The sequence below is a fragment of the Dipodomys merriami genome, unplaced genomic scaffold (assembly GCF_024711535.1).
Source record: "Dipodomys merriami isolate MVZ:Mamm:240054 unplaced genomic scaffold, mDipMer1.0.p SCAF_6, whole genome shotgun sequence".
NCBI lineage: Eukaryota > Metazoa > Chordata > Mammalia > Rodentia > Heteromyidae > Dipodomys > Dipodomys merriami.
The window spans coordinates 48,759,373-48,778,870 of record NW_027206179.1 but is presented as its reverse complement, the minus strand read 5'-3'; the positions used below and the strand labels follow the sequence as shown (position 1 = coordinate 48,778,870).

The window sequence follows — 19,498 nt, the reverse complement described above, 5'->3', positions numbered from 1 at the left end:
GAAACCAGTGTCTTGGCTACATTTTGTTGCTTAGTTCTTTTCAAATATTATAATTAACTGTACTCTTCTATATTCTTTTTAATCTGCTTATCCTAATTTCCCCATGCTATTCCTTGAGCTGGTTTATTTACCCCTTCAGAAAGAAAGAAATTGAGGGGAAAAATAGTTTGACTGTGGTGCTCTTTCTATCTTGCATGTAGCTTTCTTTATATATAAGTTATATGCCTCCCTCTCCCATTCCAATTTATTGTTTGTTCTATCTTTAGATGTAAGGTTCTTGATGTTGGAGATTTCATCAGATGAGGACAGTTGGTGGACATTATTTGACTCTTCACCTCTTTTGCCATATCTTAACAAGACTCCTCTCCATAATATATACAAAAATATCAGAAGCCCAAATATTCAAGAAAATTAGTATTGTAATATTTGATCGTCTATGTCTTTACCACATTACATATTATGTCATTTGATGAGATAATCATGCTATTATTCGGAAATAGTTTTTTATCTTAACCACCATAAATTATACTCTTCTATTACTATGGATCAAAAGACTGTCAGTAATGTCACTGCCTTTTTCCTTGCTTTTTTTCAATCTTTCCCCTTGTGTCTTCTATTATAAAAGTTGATATTTTCAAATATCTGGGCACCTTAAAAGGGAATATTAAGATGGCAACCATAAACTGCACATAAGAAACTTGGAGTGGTTTTGAACATACTGAATTGAACATATTGAATTATTACTCTCTACAAACAGGAAGAAGAAGGCACCTATGACCAAACTCTTGAGTTCAGAAGAGGTGGTGATGGCCAGCCAAGAAGATCCACTCGGCCAACTCAGCAGTTTTACCAACCTCCACGGGCTCGGAACTGATATGAAAAGGTAAAGTTGACATTGCAGAGTTGTTTCCATATAAAGAAAGATGTACTTCACGTTAAGTATATGAATCTAACACTCTGTGATATTTCATAATATACATAGAACAAACGATATAAAACAACCTGAGATTATAACATTTGAGATTATACAATAGTTATATAATACCCTTTTCCATCAAACTTTTTCTTACAAATGCTATTTCCAGTCTTCTTTTTTTCCCCCTGTACTTATTCTTTTCTTGTGTGTAGGTGAATGGCAGAATGTGAAATTGTTAAACTTCTGAAACAAAAATACAAATGACATAAGAAAATGTAGGTAATTGTACGTAATTGTAACCCCTCTGTATGGTATTTTCACAATAAAAAAAAAAGAAAATGTAGGATTAGAAAATCAACCTAGAAAGTTGAGTTCATTTTTTCTTATAGATTAAGTTACTTCCATTTTTTATGGAAAAGGAAATACTTCCTAATGTGTTCTCGGGAGTTAAAGACAACACAGTTACTTACTGAAACGTAATTTCTGAGCCATATGTTGTTGAGCCAGGAGCTTTCCTGCTAGAGTTTCATGAAGAGAGGTGGCTTACATCTGTCATCTTAGTGACTCAGGAGGCTGAGATCTGAGGATTGTGGTTAAAATCCAGTACAAGCAGAAGAGTCTGCAAGACTCTTAGCTCCAAATAACCAGGGGGAGAAAAAAAAGAAAGCTGGACTGGAGTTGTTCCTCAAGTAGTAGCTCTGGAAAAACAGCACAATGATTTCCATAATTTGGAAAATGTATCTTCTTCCTCCTCACATTATTTTTGAATCTTTTTTTACCCAAAGATTGCTTTCCCATTAAAAATATAGGAAATAATATTAGAGATTGAGTTCTAGTCTTCCTATTGAAGTTCTAGTCCTAGTCTACCTATTGTAATTTCACTTAATAGAAGGGGGTCAATGCTACGGCATTTTGATCAAATCTTATTTTTTTAAACAATGACCTTTGATACTTTTCATGAACATAATTCTCATTATTAGCTATCCTCTGCAGTATTCTTAAAAAAGAACCATTATTTCCCCTTCATATAAAGTATGCTGAAGTCTAGGAAAGTGTAAGTCCAAGAAAACTTTATCACTTTCCCCTAAGACTGCTGAGACAGATAAGACAAATTTGGGATTTGAATTTAAACATTGTTGTTTAAATCTTTTAAGTCTCAGTGTGGATATAAAAGAATAAGTCAGTAGCCAAAAGTTGAGGATCATCTTTAAGGGTCTAACATCATAAATAAAAGAATGATGAAATCTGGCAATATATGATATAATCAAGAAGGATGTGATCTAGCTAGAAGTAGAAAAAGTTGAAAAGTCAATGAAGGTATAGCCAAACAGAAGGTATTCTGAATCCTGTCATCTTTTCTGAAGCTTTCATTTTTTAAAAATCCATTTTGTATATAGAATTTTCTTTTGAAAAAGAGAATGCTGTTTAAAACCAGTTGTAAATATAGACCTAAAATAACACTTCAGCGGTGCATATCTTACTGTAAAATTTACCCTCAAAAATAATGAAGGCAGACAGAATGTTGTCTTGACTGAAGAAAAACTAATTTCTTATCTTAATTTACAAGTATCTTATGAAAGGCTCTGAAGTAAAATACTCTTTATGACACTCCATTTAAATGGAAACTTTAGCAGTAAGAAGATATATTTTTTGCTCTTCTTAAAAAATTTAATATATTTTCTTGAGAAAAGTTATTTTCATTTCCTCATTTCTGGTTTCCATTACTTAAGTATCTAAGAAAAAATACACATGATAACCAGACATTTGGTTTTCAACAAAATAAACATGAATTCTAATGAATGCTGAATTTTTTCTAGGGTTTTGTTACCTAAAATTATTTAGGTTAACTAGAAACACTTTAACTACTTTCCTTTCTATGATCACTTTTAAAAAATATAATTTTATAATCTTTATGTCTTGGCTACTTTGCTAAATAAAAATGACACCTAGAAGCTATTAAGTATTTATTAAATCAAAGTGTTCTGACAAAAGTTTCAGGTATATAATATATAATTTCAGGTATATATATAATATACATAGTATATAATTTTAGGTATATAATATTCAAGGCCTCCATATCTCCCTGTTCCTTATCCCCTTCCCAATGTGGACAGAGAACTGAATTCTACTGGAGGCTGGTACTAAGGCTAGAGCTATGTGGTAGTCAGGGCAAGAGAAGGAGCTCTCAGCAAGGTGAAGAACAAGACCAAGGCTGAGAAGAAGTAGTCCAAGGCAGAGCTTAGACCCAAAGGGACATAGGATTCAAATCGAAACATCTAGTTCTTGAACACTCTCTTAATGTTGGAGACAACTTTGGATCAGAAGCTTGGATAAGACAGGGAAATGGTATATGGCTCTTAAAGTTAATAAAATTGATCAAAACTTTATGTTTTCGGAGACATTTCAGAGATGATTGGAATCATAGGAGTTCGATGCTAATTATTAGGGTGAAGTCCTCTGAAGTCATAGAGGCAGGAGAACATTTGAAAAGCGGACAGAGTCAGCAAGAAGCGCTCAGTGGCTACAATATACCACACAAACCTACGGTTGGTTAAGAATACATATGGTGTTGACAGAACTCTATAGCTTCTGACACAAATTCAGAGTTTGAATTTGATATGTTTGGTATAATTATGAACTTCTGATTAGAGAGATCAGATTATAATTAAGCTTATAAAATACAGTTCTTTGTTGAGGATAGATTTTAATACTAGGAAGGTAGATGGGAAGGAGAATGGTTAGAGTTCCTATTGGGTGTGAAAAGAGATGTGGTAGACTTGGTTAGAAGAATTTGTAAGATAGATCAGCAGGAAGTTTCCTCAGTGCATGGAGGTTAAGGTTTCACATGTCTATTAAGTTTTGAATTACTTCAATATTCCTAATTTATTTTATGATGGAAGAATATTCTTCATAGTTTTATATTTTAGCCAAACCTTTAAACCAGAACCTAAATATGGATATTACATAAGTACTATAACTGTTTATTTGCAAATATACAATGCTTAACACCAGTTGTAAAAGATATATTTTTAAATGTTCAATTTTTTTTTTGTATAATCTGTTCCAGCATCCCTTAGCAGCTTTTCAAATCAAGGGCAATGAAATAATCGCTAGAGAGACAGAACCCTGTGATGCCAGCAAGACTGGCATCATGTGCAGATAGTAGTAGAAAAGCTCTTGCTTTGTGAGCCAGAGACTGCTTGAAAAGTCTTAGGCATTGTTTTGTATATAGCTCTGGCCAAGCAAATGGAACTGGAGGATTAATCCCCATTCCTGGACCCAAACTGGAAGCAATAAGGATCTACCAGTATCAGAGATTATACTTCAGTGATTTCTAAAAGAAACAAAAATTAAATTTTAGTCTATACTTTATGTAGTACTGTAGAGATTAAGTTTATGAATTAGACATCAGTGTGCCGTTTATTCTACTTGGGATCAATTACTATTTACACAAACACTTCACATTTAAAAGTAACTTTCAGCTGAAGTGTGTCTTGACAAACTTTGACAAGTTAATCTTAGTGCCCAGTTTCATTTTCTTTTTTTCTTTTTTAAATAGATTCTTTGTGAAGAAAGGAGTCGTTGACTGAAACATCCTTGTTAAAGCCTGTTGATAGATCTTCTACTTTCCTTCAGAATAAGATGCAACCATGGTGGATATTATTATTTGAAAAAAGAAAAGCAGGTTTTAGGGGAGGGGGAATTTCAACCCACATAAAGAATGGGGAAAAAAATACTGAGTTAAATAAAGCAAATACCTTTTACAAGTGATAGGAAGAATTTTTTTCTTCTGCAATCAATAAAACCATTGTGCTATTGCATGTTGTTTCACTATATGTTTATTTGGCTAATGTTTTTATCTTTATTATTCATCTGGTATCAACCTTGTACTAATTACCTGGTACACAATACCAGTCAAAACACATAGGAGCCTGTCTTCATAATTACAATAATAAATCGACTTCTATAGAGTGCCACATTTCTTACACAAAGAACCTGAAGCCAGTCATTTTGGTAGTCATTATGGTACTGTCTACTAAATGTGATAGAAAAAGTATTGAAAAATGATTGTTATTTACAGCCCTCCCCCAATAGCTTTTTGAGATGTAATTTAATTTAAAAAGCCAAAGCCGATATTCTTCCCTTTTAAACATGAAATGGATCTTGTATATCTGGATGCAAATAACAGGAAACCATCTGAAACCCTTAAATATTAAAATGAAGTTATTGACCCACTGCATGACTTGAAATGAAGTTTCAAGATTGGCTTAATTTGGTGACTCATCCTTTAGAGATGCCATGAAAGCCTGACATTACATCTCTCATTTCTGCTTCCCTAAGGTCAGCTTCATTCTAGGGCAGAGTTGCCCCATGTGGACACAAGATGATGTCAAGCAACACTCAGAGCTATCAAGCCTTAAGGGTAGCGTAAGGATTGCCTCTAGAAGTGTGCTCAGAAGAAAAAAGATTATAAAGCTTTTCTTCTTAGGCCACATTTGCCTGTTTGGGGCTACTTGTCTTCCTATGAATTCCTAACTCGAGTCGAGTTGGGGATTATTGTAGTCCTCGTCCAAAGGTCTTAGCTTTAGAAATGCTGGGGGCCAGTGGGATGGTTGGGAAGCTGAGAGCATACATCTGGAAGAGGATTCTTGTTAAGAGGGGAAGGAGGAGGTATTGATGAAGCAACCAGAATATCCATTACAGTGAACAAAAACTTTGTTTAATGTACAAAGACAGTCTTCCTATTGTCTCAGTTTTGACATGCCTGAAAATAAGAATTAAAAAGAACAAGAAGGGAGGGAGAGAAAAAGAAGGCAGCAGGGAGGAAAAAAAAATACAACATTGTGGCCAAAATAATTGTCATAGTGAAGGAAAGGGTCTTAGACCCTCTTAAAGTCTACTAATTCTTAGTTTTCTTTCTTTTTTTTTTCACCCACAAGTTAATGGTAAATTGGAGCTATTTTTGTTTTTGTTTTTAACCCTATGTGTCATCAGATGTGAATGGGAGAATTCTCATCACTGTTTATTTTTTAAGAAATTTAAATGATTCTGATTATGTCCCCAGCGTGATTATGGATGATTTCATGAATTTGATACGAAGTCCATAAAGAAAGAGACAAAAAAAACTTTAACCTGAGAGCCAAGAATAGTGTAAAGTATAAGAATAATATCAATCATGGATGGTGTTCAGTCTGTAATACACTCTAGATAACAGGTGTTGGCTACTATTTTTCAGCAGCCCACATGAATATTAATGTGTCACTTAGGAGCTGAAACAAGACATCAAGAAAAGTTGAAGTTGCACAGAAATTGAGACCAGCCTATCTACTGTACTGATTTCTGGTCTTGTGGCAGTATTCCATTTTTAACACATGAGACCTATCTGACTAAAAATAGCAGAAACTTAAATTCTAGTATAGCTTTCTAGTATTAAGGAAAGCTTCAGTTCTGGATGTGTGGAAGGGGTGTTCAATAATAAAGGAATCACTAGTGTTTGCAAGATTTTCCTCTGTGCCCAACACTATGCTAAACATTTCTTACTCATAATTTTCTCTAAGCTTCACTTTGGCTCTGGGAAATATGCATTATTATCTCCTTTGCAGGGCTAAAATAGCTGATATCCTTCAAAAAAAAGTTGTCATTTACTCAGGTCACAGAGCAGAAGTATTAGAGCCAGAACCCAAAAGAGACAAGTCATAGGAAGTGCCCCACAAAAAGACAACCCCTCCTGGGAGGATGGCCAGCAGGGAAGCTTATGTACTACTCCTGCTCTTCCCTTTCCTGTTTTAGTTTGGGTCTGGTGTTGTTTGGTTATGGGTGTAATGAAAATAGCACTTCTTCTTAGGTTTGTTCTTGCTGTTATGACTGATAATTGTTTGATGCTTGAGCTTTTCTCTAGCTCCAAGGCAGAAGCATCTGATTCTTGCTTTATTTAGCCTTTTACTGGCCTGGTCTATCCCTTCCTCTCCTTTCATTTGTCTTTTCTTACTTTCTTTTACCTTCTACATGTGTATTCTTAGCTCCAGATCTTATACTTTTTCCTTTCAGAGGGAATAGAAGTCACTTTATTATAGTTTTGAAAATTTGTGTTTGAGTATTTATTCAGTAAATACTTATGAGGATGGACTTTGTTGTAGACACTCTACTGTAAAGATCAGCCTTATCTAAAGTTTCCAAGAGTTCATGGTCAAGTTCCCTATGCCCATTTGTATATGCTGGGTATCCTGTTCTTTTTACTTCTTCATTAGAGATTTCATTTCTTTATTTTCATTGGCTTCGATTTCTGCTAAACTATTAAAATGACCAGTTTTTATTGTATTTTCAATCTGATTTTTTTAAATCCCTGAAGAATCAGTCCTAATTTTCTAAAGATTCCCTGTCTCCATCTGTGTCCTTTTTTTCTTCCTCTCCTTTTCACTTTCTCCATTTCTCTCTCTTCTTCTTTCCCTTTGTTTGTATTGATTGTTGACTTCTAGTTCCATTGGCTGAAAACTGTGCAAGTCTGCCTTTGTCCAGTTAAATGAAGAATTTGTGGTGGACTTGGCCTTTTGAGCTCATTCCATAATGACCACACCCCAGGCTGATGTGAATCTGTTCTTATATAGTTACTTCCTTCATGTGCCTTTCTTTGTGACCTTTAACTAATATGGCTAATCCCATGCCTCACCAAGCTGAATACAAGAAATAAACATGGAACAGGGAGGAGAACGTAGCTGATAATAGTAAATGGTATTTGTGCTTCTGATGTGCTGATGAGGCAGAGCAGCAAGTTTTGCCAGGACACAGGATATAATTCCATGTGAGAATGTAAAGGTCAGTACAACTCAGAGAACCTTTATAGTTTGTCCATTGTCCCCTTCTAGGTGCACAGATACTATAAATATATCTTTAATTTATTTACTGTTCTTCAGAGATGAATATTATTTTTCCCTATCTCCTATGAACGTGTTGAAGTGAAATACTAAAGATAAAAATATTCATTATGGTTAATGTTTACAGAAAGTAAAAGGCTGTAGACAGCAACTTTAGTTTTATGCAAATAATAAAACAGGACAGCTCAGTTTTTTTCTTATTAACTGCAGAAGGAAACCTTGAGTTTGTGTCTTCTGTACAATGTGACTTATATATAATGAAAACAGAAAGTTTAGTCTAGGGAAGTAGATGTTCAGTGTGAGGCACATCTTCCATACACCCCTGGAGGAAACCTCAGGAACTTTCACCAGGTGCCAGTCAATAGCTCTTAGACATCAGTTGGTGACAGCATATGCAGGAGGCCCATATCCCCACAGGATCCCAAAAGAAATGCACTGGCTAGCGCTATACCAGCATCACCTCAAGGTAGGTTCTTCTGGTTTTCTTTGCCTATTTATCAGCCTGTGTGGAGGAAGGGTCTGACACAATATTTAAAGTAAGGTCTGTGTTAACTACTTTGGCCAGAGGCCTGTGAAGGATATTTGGGGACCCCCCTTCTAGAAGCCAGTATAAATTCATGAGTGTTTCCAAATCTGAAGAATGGCAAGGTTGATAAAGAGATCTAGACAGATACTTATTTTCCTCTCAGCCTTTGAAAACAGGCCTGGAAAAACACTGGTAGACAGTGTCTACTATGAAAGATTTAGGATCCTTCTGGGTTGGAGAAACAAGAGATGCTGGGGTTATTAACAGGGGCTTTATGAGGTACTCATTATAAGTATTGGGGATTCTGTTCATTGGACAGTTAAAATGGTTTCTCTTGATATAGCCCAACAGCCAAGTGGAAAAAGAGTTAAAGGAATGTAAAATAAAAGAGTATTCAGGGAATACTCGAATACCAAGAGAAGGTTTTTTTTTGTGTGTTTTTAAAAAATATCTTTTCTCCAAGAGAGGAGGTATGTGCATGATTTAAAATCTCCACACACTCCCAGAATGCACAAATCTTAGTGTTTAAACTTCTCAAGTTGAGACATCTCTAACCACTGGATAGAATACCTGAATATAAACAGTGAGTCTCTGTGACCCTGATTTAAACAAGGTGTTCTTGGATACCGAACACATACATATTCTTGGATATAATACCTAACATAAAATAGACAAACTGTATTTCATCCAAATTAAGAGCTCCTAGAAGACATTAAGAAAATGAAGAAGATGAGCTATATATTTTAAAAAGCTGTTTGCAGTGATTTGCATATCTGAGAAAGGACTTATATAAGGAATTCTCAAAACAATAAATAAGAAAAATTGTTTAAAAATGTAAATGGTTAATCATTTAAAGATAGGAAATTAGCCCATGAAATGATTCTTTTTTTCTTTTCTTTTTTTTTTTGGTCATGGGCTTGAATTCGGCCTGAATGCTGTCCCTCAGCTCTTCAGCTCAAGGCTAGTGCTCTACCATTTGAGCCACAGATCCACTTCCATTTTCTGAGTGGTTTATTGGAGATAAGTGTCTCACTTTTCTTTCTGGGTTGGCTTTGAACAACAATCCTCAGATCTCAGCCTCCTGAGTAGCTAGAATTACAGGCATGAGCCACTGGTGCCAGGCCTGCAATGATTCTTAATATAGACAATATAGACTGTACAGGTGCATGCCTGCAAGTCCAGCTACTTGGGAGTTGGAGACAGGAATATTTGACTCTAATCTGGGCTCAAAGAAAAACAATGAGTTAATTCTACTCTTACAAAAAGTCAGGCATTGTGGTATATGCTGGTAATCACAGCTACATGGGAGAAAAAATTAGAAAGATGTGGTCTAAGGGCAGCTGAACCAAACTGCTAGGCCTTCTGAAAAAAACACTAGAAGTAACATGATTGAGTTGTGGCTGTAGGCATGAAAGAAATGCAAACGAACATTAGGATGGTAACAGTTACATTTCTTTTCTTTTTTTGGGGGGGGGATCCGGTCGTGGGGCCTGAACTATGGGCCTGGACGCTGTCCCTCAGCTCTTCAGCTCAAGGCTAGCTCTCTACCACTTGAGCCACAGTGCCACTTCCGGCTTTTTTCTTTTTGCTTATGTGGTGCTGAGGAATCGAACCCAGGGGCCTCATGCATGCAAGGCAATCGCTCTACCACTGAGCCACCTTCCCAGCCCCGACAGTTATATTTCTATGTATATACGCGTAACTGACAAGACTGCAAAGGGTTGACAGAGATATGGAGGAACTGGAACTCTCAAACTCTCTTGGTGGGTTAATATACTTGTCATATAACATCTATACCTAGTTCTTTACCCATGCTAAATGAAAGCATATATTCGGACTTACATTTGTACATGAGTGTTCAAAATATTTTATTTGTAATAAGCTCAAACTAGCCACAACCCAGTGCCCATTAACATGTGACTGCACAAACATGATATGTACCCATAAGTAAGATACTACTCAATGATAAAAAAGGAATAAGCTATATTAATGCTATTTATTCTATAACATGGGTGAATCTCAATTATGCCAAGTAAGAGAGGCCAGAGTGCTAAGTTGGGGAAAGTCAAACTTTTATAATTTCATTTATAGAGAACTATAGAAAATGCAAAATAACCCCCAATGACGAAAGCCAGATTAATGAATGAGTGGCTGCTGGTAAATGGAATAAAGGAGAAATTATCAAAGTGCATGAGGAACATTTCTACAGCCTGTGTAGGGAATGATTATTGTTTTATGATTGTGGTCATGGTTCCATGAATATGAATATACATACACATGACAAAATTCATCAGAAACTCTGGTAGCTTAGGCTGTGTGTGTGTGTGTGTGTGTGTGTGTGTGTGTGTGTGTGTGTGTGTGTGTTTGTGTACATGGCTACATCTTCTATTGCTAGACTTTAATCTATCACTAGTCCCATGAAATTATTTTTTAAAAAAGAGTTGTCTATCTGAGCCCTTTCTGTTTCTTTTTTTTCTTTTTTTAAACAATTTATTTTATTGTGAAGATGCTGTACAGAGGGGTTACAGTTACATGAGTAATGTAATGAGTACATTTCTTGTCAAGGATTGTTACCCCCTCCTTTGTTTTTCTCCTACTATCTCTTTCCCTCTCCCACCTCCCCCACCCTTCCCCAAGGCATAGCCCAGGCTGGTCTCAAACTTGTGATCCTCCTGCTTTATCCTCCTCATTGATTACTGGCATGTGCCACCACAGCCAGCTGTTTCTTTATATTTACTGTTGAGTTTTCAAGTATTGACAGAAATAATTCTAGTGTCTAATTTGCTACTTAGTAGATATTTCCTTTAATTTTATAAATATTTTAATCTCTTGGGAATATGCAGCTAGCCCATAGATAATTAGCTTTGACATTTTTTCCCATACTTCATACATTGCTAAAATTGACCTGACATTTTTTCAAACATGAAGTAATTTCTTCCCTGACTATTTCACAATAGAGCTACTTAACATAAAAATGCTAAACAGATTCCTATAGAAGTATTTACATAAATGAAACTCTTCTGCGTCTTGTACTTAGGATTATGTACATTAAAATAAATGTCTTCTTTGTCTTAACATGTTGTATTGGGTTATACCATTTAAAAAATCTATAAACTTAGTAGATGCATCCAGATACATGTGATTACGTTGAAGATTTTCACACTGTTTCTGTATAAAACCCTCCATTTTTACATGAATTAAAGTAGTGTTTCCATATTTTCAAGGTAAAATCTTCTAGTAAAGTAGATACTCTTGTTGATAATTACTTCCATTTATCTTCTTTGTATCATTTTATTTTAAGAAGTTCATTTCTGTCCTGTGTGGTATTTGTTTTCCCTGTCCTCCTCAAGGGCAGCATGAGATAGAAACAGGTCTTTACTGGCTAGATTACAGATTAGTCATCTAAAATACTTTCTTCCATGAATTAATCAATCCAGTACAAACAAATGTGCCATCTGTTGCAATTATGCTGATAATATGAAATCAGCTATTTTTAACGGAAATTTTCAAGTACTATTTTTATACCACTTCATGCAAACAATTCACCAGTGGAATTACTATATTACCTGAATACATTTGTAGTGTATATAAAAACATATTTGTAGTGACAAACATTTCGAATTGCCTGCCTCCCTTTTCTCTATGTTGCTTTTCTCCTATCTGCAGTGGAGGAAGTGGAGTCATAAGCACTTTGGATCAAAGGCCCCCAGAGCAGGCTCTTTCTAGGCTTTGTGATCTTAATGATGTAGTTTAGACATGTAGCTTGTCTAGATTTCTTTCGTTCTTGATTTTGTCATTTGGGAAATAGAATGTTAATATTAGCCTTATGTGAAAATTAGGTGAGAAGATAATCAGTCTCTGCCTGATGCTCAACTTACTTGTGTCCATAAACATTTTCATAGACAGCAACAGCAGACAAGGGAAAAGAAAGCAACAATAACAACAAAAGAATTCTCATAAATTATTCCTGAATATTTAAAGGCAAGGTCAAACTTTATTGTATTAACCATATTTTCTATTTTCATACTTGACATTTTGATATCAAAGGGCTTGCTGGATAGGAAAAAACTGCTCCTTGCTAGTTCCCTAGGACTCTGGAGTTGGCCTTTCATAAACAAGCTGACCCAAACACAGCCCACTTAATCCTGGCTTTTCCTTGAAGCGATAAAAACTAGCCAATCATAAACTCTTTAGCCTAATGGGGAAAATTTGAAAGCATTTCCTCTGAAATCGTACATGAGACAAGGGTGACCACTTATTTCACTCTTACTTAATATAGTGCTTCAATTCTTAGCCAGAGCAATTAAGTGAAGAAGAAAAGAGACTCAAGTTTTTAACTCTCATTCCTGAACAGGAAGCAAGAAATGTTTCTCTCTTTCTCCCTACATTAACTCTTGTTTTATTAAAAGAAATCCTTTCTAAACCTTTCACACAATAGGGGGAGAGGGGACTCAAACATTAAAAGAATAAATATTATTCAGATTATATGATTCTATATATAAGATCCTAAGGACTCCAAAAGTAAATCTTTGCTCCCATAAACACTTTTAGCAATGAAGTGAATACAAAATTAATACACAAAACCAGTAGCTGAGAAAGAAATTAGGAAATCAATTACATAATAGCCTAAAAGATTACATTGCTTAGGAATAAGCTAAGGCAGTGATATTCTTAACTAGTTTATATTCTTTTGGTTCATTCTAGACATTTGTCTTTTTCTACTATCTTTTCCAGTGTATTGAAAGGTAGAGTTTCCAAAAATATTCCCTACTGATCTTCTGAACTTTATTGGTATCTGTTCTCTAACCTTATTATTTTGGATCGTTTCCCTCTTTCTTTACATTAGTTTGATTATAGGTTAATCTTGTTGTTGTTTTCCAAACAACTTTTTGTTTCATTAATTCCTTTCATGTCATTGCTTTGGTCTCCATTTTTGACATGATATTTCTTATTTCTTTTGGTATACTGATTTTGGTTTTGTTTTTTTTATTTTTGTAAGTGTTACAGATGCATCATTAGAAAAAATCTCCCTAATACTTTTAAAATAGAGGCAGTCAGAGCTGTAATTTTTTTCTCAGCACTGCCCTTTCTGTGTCCCATAAGTTCTAGTAAGTTGTGGTTTCATTTTTCATGTGATTATATTAACTTTCAGGTTTTTCCCCTAGTTTCCCAAATACCATTTGGTATTCATGGTTCTTCATTATTTTTTTTAGATCACCTATCTATTGGTGATAGTGGGATATTGAAACAATCCACTAGTTTGTTGAAATCTATGTGCTTTTATTTCCAATAGTGGTTCTTTTATGAAACACAAAGCCCTGTGTCTTTGAGAATTTCTGTTCAGATATCTGTTATCTGGAGACAATTGCCTTTATTTGTAACTTGATTTTTCTCTCTTGTAGCTTTCAATAACCATTCCATTTTTGCATGATTAGCGTTTTAATTATTCTATGATACAGGAGGGTCTTTTCTTGTCTTCAATGTTTGTTGTCTTAAAACCTCCTGATCGAAGTTTTCTGCTATAATTTTTTGTGTATATGTTTGCTGATACTGGGCCTGTCTTAATTTTTTAAATCAAGGGTGGTACTTTTTTTTGGATTATTTCAGATTTATTGGGATGAGTCCCAGTTCTTTTTTTTTTTGTAAAAATACCATACAGAGGGGTTACAATAATGAGTACAAAATAATGAGTACATTTCTTTCTTATTTAATATACCTTTATATATTTAATGAGTACATTTCTTATTAAGCGTTGTTGCCTCCTCCTTTGTTTCCCCTTCCCATCCCTTCCCATCCCTTCCCCCACTTCCCTGCCAAAGTTTGTTTTTCAACGTAACAATTTGAAGAGTGGTACTTTTTTAAAAAATTATTTTATTGTAAAGATGCTGTACAGAAGGGTTACAGTTACATGAGTAAGACAATGAGTACATTGTTACCCCTTTCCTTACTTGTCCCACTATCTCTTCCTTCCCCTACCTCCCACACTCCACCCCCCTTCTTCCCCCCCCATCCTCCCCCAAAGTTGTAAAGTTCATTTGCAATATACTGTCCTGTGGGTATCATTGTTGCAATGGGTCATCCTGTGTCCTTGTTTCAGTGTTTTGTTATTCCCCTTTCCCTCCCTAGATTAGACAAATGTATATACAAGATGCAGGGTACCAAAATCAAGTACAGTGACAACAGGAGATATACCATAGGGGAAGAAAATACAAAGGAAACAACAAAGACCTCGAAATAAAAGCAGACACCCTGAAAACATTACAGGAAAGAATAGGAGAAACTCTAGGTCTCCTTAGCACAGGCTGAAATTTTCTTAATAGAGACCCAGAAACACAACAAATCAAAGAAAGGTTGGACAAATGGGATTGCATGAAACTACAAAGCTTCTGCATGGCAGAGGACATAGCTAGCAAGATAATAGAAAGCCTACAGATTGGGAGAAGATCTTCACTAGCCATACAACGGACAAGGGTCTCATATCTAAAATATACTTGGAACTCAAAAAGTTAAATCCCCCAATAACAAATCCTCAAAGAAACAACTGCCCAATTAATAAGTAGGCTAAAGACTTAAAGAGAAACTTCTCTGAAAAGAAAATAGGAAGGCCAATAGACACATGAAGAAATGCTCAACCTCTCTAGCCATAAAAGAAATGCAAATCCAAACAACATTGAGATTCCACCAGTTAGAATGGCTATAATCAAGAACTCTAATTAATAAAAACAGATGCTGGAGGGGATGTAGCCAAAAGAGAACCCTACTGCATTGTTGGTGGGAGTGTAAACTTGTTCAGCCACTTTGAAAACAAGTATGGAGGTTCCTCAAGACTCCACATAGAGCTCCCCTATGACCCAGCAATCCCACTTTTGGGCATTTACCCAAAGGATCACAAACAAGGTCATACCAAAGCTAGCAGCACAACTATGTGTTGTGTGTGTGTGTGTGTGTGTGTGTGTGTGTGTGTGTGTGTGTGTGTGTGTGTGTGTGTGTGTGTGTGATGGAATTCTATGCCTCCATCAGAAAGAATGGCATTGCCCCATTTCTTAGGCAATGGAAAGACTTGGAAAAAATTATACTAAGTGAAGTAAGCCAGGCCCAAAGAAACATAGGTCCCATGGTTTCTCTTATTTGCAATAACTGGTTCATGTCTAGGACAAACAAAAAAGGTCAAAAGCTATATACATATGACTATATAAGATAATGTTAAGCAAAATGAACCCCAAGACAAGGACACAACTTGCTATTGTTTTTAATGTACACACTATGTGATTCTCTTATTTCTTTTGTATGTTCTTCCCCCACAGTATAACCCCTGTTTTCACTGTATCTGATTCAGGTGTCCTACATCTTGTGTATACATTTTTATAATTTGGGGCGGGGAAGGGATACAACAAAATGCTTAAATAAGGATACAAGTTGACCCATTGTAACAATGAGATGTGCAAGACACTATGTTGAAAATGAACTTTACAACTTGTGGGTGGGGGGATGGAGGAGTTGGGGAGGTGGGGAGGGAAGGGATGGTAGGGGAAAAAGAAAGGAGGAGGTAACAATGATTGATAGGAAATATACTCATTACCCTACTCATGTAACTGTAACCACTCTGTACAGTATTTTAACAATAAAAAGTATATATGGGAACAAACTCCTTTTAGTGGGCTAAAGACTTAGAGATTTCTCTGAAGAGGAAATAAGAATGGCCAATAGACACATGAAGAAATGCTCAACTTCTCTAGCCATAAAAGAAACGCAAATCAAGACAACATTGAGATTCCACCTCACCCCAGTTAGAAGGGCTATAATCAAGAACTCTAATAACAACAGAAGCTGGAGGGGATGTGGACAGAAGGGAGCCTTACTGCATTGTTGGTGGGAGTGTAAACTTGTTCAACCACTTTGAAAAGCAGTATGGAGGTTCCTCAAAAGACTCCACATAGAGCTCCCCTATCACCCAGTAATTCCACTTTTGGGCATTTACCCAAATGATCACAAACAAAGCTGGTACTTTGACACTTGAGCCAGCGCTATCCTTCTAGCTATTTCATGGTTAAGCTCATGACTTTCCTGTCCAGACTAGCTTTGAACTGTAACTCTTGGGTATGATTTTATTAAATATATTTCCTTTTCATTTTGCTTGAACCTCTATTCTTTCTTTTATATCTATGATTTTTTACTTTTGGTGTTTTTAAATTTTGTCCCACAGGACTTACATGTTTCTTTCATACTTTATTTTTATTTTTAACTTTATCTGGATGCTGTAATTAATCTATCTTATCTTCAAGGTGTAATATTCTATTTTCAACTTGAACCAGTCTTAGTAAGGAAGCTTCCTACTGCCTTTTTATTTAAGAAGTTTAGTTTTTTCATTTTCAGAATTTTGTTTTAGCTTTTTCCCCCTCAGGATGTCCATATCTTTAATGAATTCAAGTTTCATGTCACACATTTTCTTCCTTAATTCACTGACTTGTTTATTTGCAGCCTGTTTTAATTCATTCAGGTTTATATGTGTGCTCTTGAATTTTATTGATAATTCCCGAGTTCATTCTTTTGCATTTATCATTGGATATTTCATCTCATTTGCTATCATTAAAGTTTTTATTTTTGGAATTGCTTTTATTTATTTGGAATTGTTGGAATCATGTCATGCAGGATTTTATTTCTCTTTTCATATTTAATGTGTTTCTGTGTCAAGATTTGTGCTTCTGAGTTCAGGTCAGTGATTGGATAGCAGTTTTAATCATCATTAGTCTGTCAGTTGAATAGTCTAAATACTCTCAGTTCTGAGAATACTTTGGTGGCTCAGGTGATGTGCAGTGTCTCAGCCCTTGGCTTGGGAAATAGCTCGCTATAACATAATCACCACTATGTATACCAACTCCTTTGGCCTGTTCTGTACCTAGTATATTTCCTGAGCAGGTATCTCAGTGTGCCAGAGAACTCCTGCTCAAGTTAGTTCTTTTTCATCTGGTTTCATCAGGTAGTTCTCTGTTTATAACCTGGCACATTTTCTATTGAGATTACAGGCTCAAGTTAGTTCTTTTTCATCTGGTTTCATCAGGTAGTTCTCTGTTTATAACCTGGCACATTTTCTATTGAGATTACAGGCTGTTGACCAAGTCTTTGGTGGATACTCTAAATCTAAACTGTAGCAATCATCTACTTTTGAGGAACTAGTAGATTCTAAAAGGATGAACAGAAATGCACTCATTACCTTGCTCATTTAATTGTAACCCCTCCGTACGGTATTTTCACAATAAAAAAACTTATTAATACAAAGTAAAAGGATGAACATCATTTTAAAACTTAAGAAATGATGCAAATTGAGGTGGCTTTCAGAAAGAAATCATGGTGACCTTTGGAAAGAGATTATCTTGAAAAGAAAGAAAATGCAGGTAATAAAAAGCATGGACTTTGACACCAGAATATCTGAGTTCTGATTCTATATTACTATTTAGTACTTTGCTGCTGATCCACAGTAACCCACTTAGACTATTCAGCTTTTAATTCCCTGCCTATAAATTAGAGGGATGTTATAGCATCACCTCATAAGTTTGTTCTGAGGACTGAGATAAAATAAGCTAGTCATAGTACTTTGCTCATAGAAAGTACTCAATAAATTCCAGTTTTACTCCCATTTTCTGATTGCTTTCATTTTTCATCTTTTGTTTTTATATCTAAGCCTTCGGTTCATTCTCCTTATCCAGTCAGTTAAACATTCTTTGAACATATACGACAGAGCAGTAAGTAGGTAGCAGGAATATTTTTATATTCTTGCAAATATTAAGACAGATATTTTTCTTTTTGGAAGAACATTTTATTGATAATGGCAAAAGTAAAAAGACTCATTAATTTCTGTTTTCTCCTAGTTACCTATTCTTCTTGTGTAACACATTGCTCTTTTGGGAAAGCCAATCACATGGAGCAGAGAAATAGTCACTATTCCTTATCATAACGCCACACAGTTACAGCTATTCCTTCTGCAAAGTGAGAACACTAGCTGTACCTGGAGATGTTCTAACTGCAGATCTGACCTCTCTGTGGAAGTGGCTCTATGAAGAAGATATGTATAGTTAAGGTTGAATCATGATTATCCTAATTGATGAACACAATAATTTCTTTAAAGATTAAGTTACCTACAGCATATGAAACTGGAACAGAAGCCATGATTGTGAAGTGTGTGTGTGTGTGTGTGTGTGTGTGTGTGTGTGTGTGTGTGTGTGTGTGTGTGTGTCCTTTTTTCAGTTGAAGTATGAAAATGCAAACCTTTTAGTTTGCTGGGTGTTCAGTTTTGTGTCCTTGTCTTCACATTTCCTGTAACTCAGGCAGGAACAGACATCCACCTGCTTGTTCTCTGTTATTGTAACAGCATCTAGTGCTCAAGGTTGAGGCTTGGCTGTGGTTTCCAATGTCACAGAGTCCTCTTCAGTGCTGCAGTGTAATTGTCTGAGCTCAGAGTTGACAGGGATAGATGCCAAAAACTAAATCCTGCATAATTGTCTGCTTCCTCTTCTCAGGAACCCACATAAGTCATGGATTTCGAGAGGCTGCCACACCTTTTGGCTCCACTATTAGGCTATAATTCGTCTTTGTAGCTAAGGGATTCCACACGCAAAGGTCAAAGCACTTGGAAGCGGCCGTGGCATCTCACAAAATGATCCATGTCCCCGGGCATCTACCAAGCCCTCCAGGTGAGGCTGAGCAGCTGGGATAAACTTCGTTTCGGCTTCCCAAAATTTGAGTGAATAGGATTACAAATTCTTACAGACCATCAAAGGCAGATGGCTTGACTCTACTTTGGGAGGAGAGGGAAGTCTTTTGAATCAGTATAATTATTGACTCTGGCTAACACCCCCACCCACTTTGCCCAAGCCCTGTGGGCTCTGAAGCTTGGTGACTGCACAGGCTCTTCTTGGCAGAGACAGCAAATGCTTCGGGGCGCTTTCCATTTGTCACTTGCCAAAAGGCTGCCACCACTGCGCAAAGTACCTGGCTTGAAAGCATTACAGAGCAGTGTTCTGTGGGTTTGAGGTTTGTTCTCACTTGCACTCACTGTGTGTGGGAAGTTCCTTGGGAATGAGACTTGGCACGCCAGGCTTATCAGCGATCTTCCCTTCCCTGGTGTGTCTCAGTCTCCTCAGCAATGGACAGCATCCAAGCACTTGGAAGGTGGCTTACAATTCATCC

General features: G+C 36.0%; 1 protein-coding gene across 4 annotated transcripts in view; it reads left to right on the top strand.

Moving 5' to 3' along the window:
• Positions 1–4,737, top strand: part of Tdrd3 (tudor domain containing 3) — a 113,650-nt gene extending 108,913 nt beyond the window's left edge. For all 4 annotated transcript variants that reach the window (XM_070002881.1, XM_070002880.1, XM_070002882.1 and 1 more), the window contains 2 exons: positions 758–883; positions 4,476–4,737. In XM_070002881.1, coding sequence (XP_069858982.1) covers positions 758–874 — 117 coding nt within the window. In that variant the 3' untranslated portion in view covers positions 875–883; positions 4,476–4,737. The remainder of the gene's footprint in view (positions 1–757; positions 884–4,475) is intronic.
• The last annotated feature ends 14,761 nt before the right edge of the window (positions 4,738–19,498 follow it).